Source organism: Triticum aestivum, chromosome 1B (assembly GCF_018294505.1).
Source record: "Triticum aestivum cultivar Chinese Spring chromosome 1B, IWGSC CS RefSeq v2.1, whole genome shotgun sequence".
Lineage (NCBI taxonomy): Eukaryota > Viridiplantae > Streptophyta > Magnoliopsida > Poales > Poaceae > Triticum > Triticum aestivum.
The window spans coordinates 347004460-347014703 of NC_057795.1; the positions used below are offsets into that span (position 1 = coordinate 347004460).

Below are 10244 nucleotides of genomic sequence, written 5' to 3' on the forward strand. Positions count from 1 at the left end.
GATTATACAAAAATTCTATGCTGGTCTCAACTATATCTCTAGAAATCTTCTGTACTCGGTTGCAAGTGGTACATTTACGGCTACTATTTGAGGAATATGTTGAGAAGAGCTCCAACTGGTAAGAAGGTAAAATATGTTGAGAAGATATTTTGTTTTGAATGATAAAATTGACATGATTCTTTCTATGATTGCTTCTAAACATGGATGTTAGGGATGTTTCTCTTGGTGGTAATAATGAGCAAGTGGATGTTTCTCTGTTGGCTCGTGGTGATGTTAAGGATGTTCTCTTGTTGCACTTGTTCAACAAAATAATGAGCAAGTGGATGTTAACTTTATTAATAAACAACCTTGCTAATAATGCTAGTAGGAACTTTGGTGGTAATAATAATTATGCTAGACCTTATCCTCAAAATAATTTTGAGAATTCTTATGGTAACAAAAATGTACCTTTTGAATAAGAGAGTGTTATTTAAGGACTTTATTGCCACTCAACAAGATTTTAACAATCTTGTTGGCATCCCCTAGAAAAAACAATCCTGGTAGCAATAAACTGGACAAGCTAGAAAATGGGATGCTTAAGCTTGATACTTTGATCCATGATGTTGAAATACTTACGGTTAAAGCTTTGCCCAAATATGACATGCCTGAATCTCTTAAATCCATTTAAGTCGTTCTTGATAATAATGACATGATGGTTGTCATGCTTGGAGCTAGACGTAAGAGAGAACAAATAAAAAAGAGGTTACATAAATCTGTATGAAATATAGCAAGACACGACCTTTAAATAAAATCATATTAGTTGCATACTCCTTCCGTCCAAATTGGGACAGAGGGAGTATAAAACAGATTAATTTGACCTTAAATTAACTGGAAATCATTTGAATTTAAAAGCCTCTAAGATTCTCGTCATCTTCTTGGGACGTTGATGTTAGGACTTCTCATCGTGTGGGGAGATTTCAGTGCCCAGTGCTTCAGATCTATTCAAGGGATCAACAACGATGACTGTTGTTTCAAGGTGCTGGTCCTTAGGGCCACGTGTGCGCAAACTTATTGACTGATATCGGCAAGGTCTAGCCGGTTCCGATAGAGGAGCGACGGCAACGAGGCGTCGACGGCTCATTTTGACGACAGTAGTGGTCGTTCGGCGGTCTTGAACTCTTAATATAATTTTTATTATGTTTAAGTTGCCTCGTGTTTTCGATGAATTTTGATAATATATAGATCTGAATCCTAAAAAAAAGCCTCCAAGACTAAGTTTTTTTGGTGATGGTAGCCTCCAAGACTAAGAGCATTACTAGTAGAACCCTCAAACCCTCAAATCCTCAAAGCACTTTTAAGGGTTGAGAAGTGCCACTTTTTGACACTTTTAAGGGTTGAAAAATAGGGGCAAATACTAGAACCCTCAAACCCAACCCGTAAACTGCTTTAAGGGTTGGATTTGAGGGTTCTAGTCTTTGCCTCAACCCCAACCTTTAAATCTATCATTTGGCATCTCACAATTTATGACAACAAGAACACAATCAACTTCCAAACAAACTACCAAATGACAATCATTGATGCATGGTTTAATAGTTTACATCACAAAATCATCATCTTCCTCCTCTCATCGGCACCATCACCAAAAGTTGCACCTCGGCGCCATCTCCTAGACCACAAGCGGGCTCCATCAAGCATGTCCATCGCCACCGATGGAGTCGTACACACCGCCATCACCACAACTACTCATCGGAGTGTCACCTCGAAAAGTAGAGGACGCAACACGAAACATCCTCTTCCTCTCCGCGATGTCCTCCTTGTAGTCCTTCCACCATTGCAATTGGTCTTGATCCATGTCCTTCTTGGACATCATCATGTGCTCTTTCTCTTCCACGATGAGTTCTTTCCATACCTTTGCCTCTTTGAGCTTGATCATCCTCTCCTCCAACTCGGCCTTGCGCTTTGCTTCTTCACGTTTTGCTTCAACTTGTGCAAGCTTGACCTCTTTCTTCTTCTCGGTGATAAGAAGCTTCATCTCCAATGTCTTCGTTGTCAATTCCTCTCTTGCCTTTATCATGTGGTCCATCTTCTCCCTTAGGCTTGACGCCTCTTCTTCCATCTTCACCCTTAGCTTGCCCTTCTTGTTTCCCTCGGGCTTTCCCACGTTCCTCTCCTCCTCATCTTCACTATCGTCCATCCTTAGCATTGCCGACTTCTTGGGTGCGGTCTCTTGATCCCTCAACTTCCACTTGTCAAAGGTTTGAAGAATTGACCAAACATGCTTAAATGGGAATGGCTTGCCCTTGGAAGCGGCCATCTCCTTGTACCTAAAGCCGGCAATTGTCTCCTATCAACCACACATAAATCACATAAGAACCCACCAATAGCATAGTGCACACACACAATCAAAAAAGTGAAGAAATATGTACTTACATAGTCACTCTCCACGGTTCCACTAGGTGGTGCATCCCTCACTTGGTCCATGGCCGCACTCCAACGAGAACAAGCGGGCTTGATCAACTCCCAACGGCCTTGAAGCGGCCGGAATGTGCGATGGATGAACCCACTATTCTTCGGCTTGATCCTACAATAAACGTCCTCAATCCTTTGCCAATAGAGTTTACCGGTTTGATCGGTGCCGGTGGTAGCATCCATTCCCACAGCTGCCCAAGCACGAACCAAGAGGACATCTTCCGCCTCGGTGTAGTTTGTGGACCGAGCGTGTGGGCGGGAAGCGGCGGTGAATGCCTCCACCCCTATCTCGGCCACCTCCTCCTCGTCATCCCCTTCATCCTCCTCATCTTCCTCCAAGTCGTCTCCAACCCTAAAGGGGTCTAGAGGCGGAGCTCCGAGGTCCACCTCCGCGTTTTGGAGGAGGTCCATGAACGAGGATGGGGTTGCCATTTCCTCGAGCACCTCGTGCGCGGCGGGAGAAGGTTCGGTGACGGTGGCGGGCGGGGGCGCGGCCGCGGCGGGGGCCTTCTTTCGCGGCTTCTTCACGGCCGGGGACGAGCCGGCGACCTTGGCGGCCCCTCGAGGCCCACGGCCGGCCGCCTTCGGGCGGCTCTTCTTGGGGGCGGGCGCCGGGGCCGTGGCGTGGGCAGGCGCCGGGGCGGGGACGGGGGCCGGGGCGGGAGGAGGCGCGGCGAGGCCCGCCCGCCGCCGCTTCGCCCCGACGTGGGTCGCCGCCACCACGTCGGCGACGGTCGGCTGGGCGGGGGCGGGGGCGGAGGCGGGGGCAGGGACGGGCGCCGGGGCGGGCGCCGGGGCGGGCGGGCGGGAGCGGCTGGTGCGGCGGGCGGGGGCGCGGCCGCGGCGGGGGCTTCCATCGCCGGCGGGGCGGGAAGCAGCGGGAGGCGGCGGTGGGCTGGCGAGCGGTTGGCTCCCGCGCTAGCGAGGATGACTGCGACGAGGAGGAGTGCGGGTTGGGGGAAGATTTTCCCCTCAACCCCTACTTCTACAGATTGCAAAGTCGTTTAAGGGTTGGACCTCTAAATTTTTTTACGAGTTTGAGGGTTTAGAGGTTCTAGTCTATGGAGTTTTTTCGGCGAAAACTATAAAAAAGCGGTTATTTTTAGGGATTTGAGGATTTGAGGGCTCTACTAGTAATGCTCTAAGTTCGAACATCAAGCCCGGAGACAGTTTTCTGATTGAAAATTTCCGAGAAATGGATGCTAACCATGCAGCAACCCCCCTCATCAGACAGAAAAATATCCGCCTCCTCCCGAGGTCTACATTTCGAAACCGAGCACTTCTGGATCGGATCCACCGCGTCCAAAGCCCAAAAGCGAAACCCACGCCCTCCGAAAGGGGCAAACCGTCGGAACCCTAGATCCGTCGCGCCTGGTCGCCCCCAGCTCCAAAACCCTAGATCCCGCCATGCACCACCCGAGGGCCCGGTACCCGCCCGGCTACGACTACGGCGGCGGTGGCCGCGGTGGTAACGGCGGCGGCGGCGGCGGCGGTGGAGGAGGTGGCGGCGGGAACCAAAACTACTACGGCGGCCGAAACCCGCATCCCCAGCACCACGATTACCAGCAGCAGCAGCAGCAGCACGCGCAGAGGAACTCGTTCCCGCAGCAGCAGCAGCAGCAGCACGCGCAGAGGAACTCGTTCTCGCAGCAACAGCAGCAGCAGCATCAGCAACAACAGCATCAGCAGTGGCTGCGGCGGGACCAGGCCGCGGCCCAGGCTTCAGGAGAGGGTGCGGCCAGGACGGTGGCGCGACTCGACGCGGTGGACACGAGGTACGGGCCATTTACACACAGTTTCCGCATGGCCCTTCGCCAAACGCTACTTATTGCCGATTGATAGGGTTTGTGTCGCCCGGATGCGATTTTCTTGTGGTCGCGGAAGTGGGGTGGGGTTGCGGGTGGTGGTGGGGGTGGGGGAAGAGGAGCTATTTCATGATTAGATCATGTCCTTGTAGACAAGGCAGTGCTCTGCTTAAGTTGTATGGCTGCAAGAGGCTTAACTCTTCCTCTGTATACACTGTTAACTGAATAAGCTGAATAAGCAACTACCCACTGGGTTGCAAGCTCATTTGCTCTATTACAATCGATTGCTTCCTGGTTGGATGCACTTTATTTATGCAAGCACGCTGTGTTTTCATCTTGGTTCACCATTGCTGGTGTTCCATACTTCTCTGCAGCATCGTATCGATTCATTTGTTTGTCATGCCGTATGAAACTGGCCTAGCAATGCTTTGCCTTTACGGGAATTAGTTGTCACCTTTAACGTGATATTCTTTTGGGTGTTCCAGCTCTCAAGATTGGAAGGCACAGTTGAATATTCCAGCTCCAGATACTCGTTTTAGGACAGAGGTGAGTACTAATGACACCATGGAATTTCAGTCTCAGCAAGATGTCAGGTGTACTGATGTTCTATTCTGCAATATGTTTGGTGCTTTACTTAGGATGTTACTGCAACGAAAGGCAATGAGTTTGAAGATTATTTTTTGAAACGTGAGCTACTTATGGGAATATATGAGAAGGGATTTGAAAGGCCATCTCCTATTCAAGAAGAAAGCATTCCAATTGCTCTAACTGGAAGTGATATTCTTGCAAGAGCGAAAAACGGCACCGGGAAGACTGCTGCATTTTGCATTCCAGCACTCGAAAAGATTGACCCAGAGAAAAATGCCATACAAGGTGAACTTGCCACTTCTACTGTTTCATTTACAAGAAATCATCTAATCCATACTGTTTCAATTTAACGTTAGCAGTACAATTAACAGTTGGTTGAAAGGTTATCCCATATTTCTGGTTACGTTGATGTGATTTATAACGTGCATCCATCTTCTACCACACGACCATTTTTGTGACTAGCATTCAAGCCGATGCATTATTTATGCCAAATAGCACACTTCCTGTGCGCGCATTCAATGAGTTAAATTAGTGCGAACTTCTGAAAAATTGTTGTGTTGATATTATTTTTAACGCATCTACTGGTAGAAATTGCTGAGAGTATTAGGTATGGAGCTCAATTTAATTTTTTGGACATGCAAAGTATTTGTGTTCTAGTGTTCTCTTACTGAAATATGAAATCAAACTATAAACTGTGATGCAACAACCGTTTACCTTCTTAGCTGATGATCCCTTCCTCCCTCCTCGAAGCCTTCGTTAAGGATAATGTTTGTGTGGTGCCAATTTGTGTTCACATCGTATTAAGATAATTGTTATGTTTCCATGTACTTTACTTTACATACTGTTTGTTAACTTAACTCTGTTCTATCCATGGATTTCTTCTTTAGTTGTTATATTGGTACCAACAAGGGAACTAGCTCTGCAGACTTCACAAGTTTGCAAAGAGCTTGGAAAATACCTGAATATTGAAGTTATGGTTAGTACTGGAGGAACCAGCTTGAAGGACGACATCATGCGTTTGTACCAACCTGTTCATTTACTCGCCGGGACACCTGGCCGTATACTAGATCTTACCAAGAAGGGCATTTGTATGCTGAACGAATGTTCAATGCTCATCATGGACGAGGTATCATTAGAGAAACACACAATTCAGATTCTGTTTTTGTTGACCATGTTTACATCACAGTAGTCAGGCCAAGTCAAGTATGTTAGTTTTGTTGGGCTATTTATCTTCAATTGATGTCGCTTCTTCTCACTTAATTGACCTCAAGTCATGCTACTTTATTCAAATTGATCTTAAGTCATGTCACTTTAATGTCTAGCATCATATAATGTTAGAGCTGTCTTGGAAAAAGTGAGAACTCTTTCCTGTATCTTCTCTTATTTTTTCTGATGCTGTACATGTCTGTTCCCTTCCTAATGTTGTGCTAAATCAAAATCACACACATTTACTAATCTGCTGGTCTAAATGTTGTCAAATACTGTAGCTTTTTGTCTTCTTGGAGCAGTTGTGGTCTTTGTTTTTCTTATTTGCTGATTGATGTTTGTAACTCATGCTCGCTTGTGTAAATCATGCATTTATAGTTTTTAGATGATTGAATCATGTACTATCACATATTTTTAGTTACTTTTTGTTTTGTAAGGATTATCTTGTACAGATCTCTGGGAAAGTCATCAATGAATGTAACATGTCTGATACTTATCTTCCAAAAGTATAATATGACTTCCTTTCATTGAAATGCAGGCAGACAAGCTGTTAGCTCCTGAGTTTCAGCCTTCCGTGGAGCAACTCATTCGTTACCTTCCAGCTAGTCGGCAACTATTGCTGTTTTCTGCAACCTTTCCTGTAACTGTCAAGGATTTTAAGCAGAAGTACCTACCTAGACCTTATGTTATTAATCTGATGGATGAACTAACACTGAAAGGAATCACACAATACTATGCCTTCGTAGAAGAAAGGCAAAAGGTTCATTGTCTGAACACGCTTTTTTCAAAGGTACATGATACAACAAAACTTGTTATTTGTCGTTTCCTGTACATATCGAGAGACTGAAACATTTCCTTTTTTTTGTTCTCACCGCCAGCTTCAAATAAATCAGTCTATTATATTCTGCAACTCTGTTAATAGAGTCGAGCTACTGGCAAAGAAAATCACTGAGCTTGGCTATTCGTGCTTCTACATTCATGCTAAAATGTTGCAAGACCACCGAAACCGGGTGTTTCATGATTTTCGGAATGGTGCTTGCAGAAACCTTGTTTGCACAGGTTCTTCTCCACCTTTTGCCTTGATCAAAATTTCCACTGTTGAAATACTCTGAATCATCTGTTATCTTCCGGATTACTCTTGGACCTGAATATCCAGCGACGTCAGTTTTTTAGGCGTGGCAATCGAGCATTTTTCATGGCAAGTTGTGTTCGCCGAGGATGGCAAGTTTAGTTGGCAAGCGTGGCAAATCTGCCTCAGTTCATTTTTTGCCAGGAAAATTGCCGTGCTTGCAAACTAAATTTGCTATCCTCGCGTCAATATAAATTGCCATGAAAAAACGTTCGATTTGCCATCTCTAAAAATTCAGAGTCAGATTTTTAGCATTTCTGTTATTCTTTTATGCACTTTCTGATTTCTTCTTAGTTGTCTTCCTATGAATCATTTACTTTCTTTTCACTACGTAAGCATATCCGAGTTCCTCTTTTATTATTATATCTCACCGCGGGTAAATCGTAATCATTAGGCCTCCAAAGCATGCCTTTGGTGAATTAAAGAAGTTCTGAACACATTAAAGTGAACTTGTAATTTGTTTTTCTCAGCTCATCTAGTCTTGAACCAAGACTTTAGACTACTCTTGTAGTCTTTCTTTGCACTAGAATTTGTAATTTGTCTTTTGTCTCTTGTTGTTTAAGAATTTAGCCTTCTCTTGTAGTCTTGTTTGTTCTACAAATCTTCTAAATAGACCACCATATATCATCCTCAGTTTACTAACTAGAGTGCTATTAATACTTTCTGCATTTTATCTAAATTGTTGACTTGAGCTTGAAGATGGTTGGAAGGACTAGGTGGGATTATACTCCCTTCATTCCTAAATATTTGTCTTTCTAGAGATTTCAACAAGTGATTACATACGGAGCAAAATGAGTGAATCTACACTCTAAAATATGTCTATATACATCCGTATGTGGTACTTCATTTGAAATCTCTAAAAAGACAAATATTTAGGAACGGAGGGAGTAGTAGTTATTGCTGAGTTGAGCAAATATCAAAGGAATACTTGAATAACTTGTTAGCCTGATTTGTATAAATAGAGTTATACTATCTGCGACATAAAATAAATAAATAAAGAGAAATAAAAATCTAGACTATCGGATTAGACCATAATTTAAGTAGCGCGCTATGTCTGCGTTATAGCTCTGCTATAGTGTTTGGAGGGGCCTCACGCTAAACGCATCGTGTACAACTTAGCGTCATTTAGCACGCCATAGAGTTAATTTAGCTCCAAACGTAGAATGCCATAGCCTGCTATTTAAAACTATGTATTAGACATAGCAGGGATGAAGCTATCTATGTCTAAAATATTCTTTAGAAAACTGCATACGCTCATCATGGTATGGGTTGCCTAAATTTGAATTTCTACATATCATACAATGCTAAATGCATTGCTATTTTACACTTTATTTGTGGGAAATGCTATGAAGAACTTCTCTCAAGAAATTATATGATTGCAGATCTTTTTACTAGAGGAATTGACATTCAAGCTGTTAATGTTGTCATCAATTTTGACTTCCCCAAGACTGCTGAAACATATTTGCATAGGGTAAGTTGTTTATTTGCATCATGCATGGTTTCAGCACAGCAGTTTTATATGTTTGGGTCACTCAGTTTTGCAGTATAAAGATCTTTGATGTGTTTTCTGAAGCGAATTGTTTCAATGCTTCTGTACCTGATCCAGTAGTTTTTCCTATTGCTTGGCTAACTTTAGCAGAACACTGGAAAGCTAACTCAGCTGTTCAACCTCGGTTCTTATGGATGTTGGGAATTCCTTCCATTTGTTTGCACTCACACACACCACCACCACCATCACCAGAACAAAACCTTTTGGAAATTGCGGAGTCGTTTTACTGATGACACTGACAAAGCTTTGTGGTTAATGCTGAAAACATGTCTAGCATGTATTTTCATGTCACCAGTGCTTTATTTGCTAGTGCTTTTCTTTATTTATTATATATTATTTGAACTAATAGGCTTCAGTAGTCTTGAGTTTCTAAACCGGTTGGCGCCCTGATACTTGTTATAACTTGATTCATTTAAAAGTTCCACTCCTTTGACATTTTCCTAGGTTGGTCGTTCTGGAAGATTTGGACACCTTGGTTTGGCGGTGAACTTAATCACTTATGAGGACCGTTTCAACATGTAAGGATACTTTGCTAAAGTGGCTTGTTAGGATATTTCGAAACAAAGACAAGTTCTTTTCTACTAATCTACCAAGGTTTCTGAACTGTTTGTTTTCTTCTGTTTGCAGGTATAGGATTGAGCAAGAACTTGGGACAGAAATAAAAACAATACCTCCACAGATTGACCTGGCGGAGTATTGCCAATGATCAGTTTAACAGTTTTAGAAGCATATCTTTTATGAAAACATCATTAGGCAAATATACCAGATGTACATAGCACCTCATCAAGTAAGAACCCGATGCTAGAATGTCGCTTTTTAAAACTGCATACTTGCATAGTGACTGTTCTGGATGAGGGCTGATTCCCATATCATACATGCAGGGTTTTATTTGGTGCCTTGGTGATGCATCCAAGCTTCTATTTCCATCAGTGGAGCGAGCGTTCTCTGCTGGCACCGGTGCTAATCATTCGACTGTGGAGATGCACATTCGGCTGCTTTGAGATTCAAGAACTATTGGCAACCCAAACATTATTTCTTGCTGCATGCATCTGCCCAGGATTGCCTTGCATTTGTTTTCTAGTTTCTGTTCTGGTTGTGTCATGCTGGGATTCTGTTGCTTGAGATTGTACCATCATACTGCGGCATTTCTCTCATTTTACTTTACTTCATTCTGTTCGTACAAATAGCTATATTTCCTGTACTTGATTCCTTTTGTGTTAATTTCGGTTCTCTATGTAGACCATTAACCTCAATTATTTTCCTTGTATTCTCAATATTTGTCTTCTCGGTGTTGCAGTTGTACATGCTTCTGTTTAATCCATTATTGCAAAGTCACAATCAAAGCCAATGTTTAAAGTAGAAATTCAGAACTTGTAACCTGGCTGATTTCAATCAATTTGTTGTTTTTAGGAATTTAATACTTGTGAGTTTTTAAATGGCATGCCTCACAGCGTCAAACAGGTGCAACGTGATACTTATCTATTTGATGAACCAGACAGGTGCAACGTGATACTTCCAT

At 43.4% G+C, this 10244-nt stretch overlaps 1 protein-coding gene across 1 annotated transcript; it reads left to right on the forward strand.

Annotated features, from left to right (window-relative positions):
* Positions 1–3704: 3704 nt before the first annotated feature.
* On the forward strand, positions 3705–9999 carry LOC123123178 (DEAD-box ATP-dependent RNA helicase 12). Its single transcript, XM_044543646.1, has 10 exons — positions 3705–4223; positions 4739–4799; positions 4892–5126; positions 5729–5967; positions 6586–6837; positions 6926–7106; positions 8559–8647; positions 9170–9243; positions 9353–9512; positions 9607–9999. Exons 1-9 carry the CDS (start codon positions 3856–3858, stop codon positions 9429–9431), a joined length of 1578 nt encoding a protein of 525 aa, XP_044399581.1. The 5' UTR covers positions 3705–3855; the 3' UTR covers positions 9432–9512; positions 9607–9999.
* Positions 10000–10244: the final 245 nt, after the last annotated feature.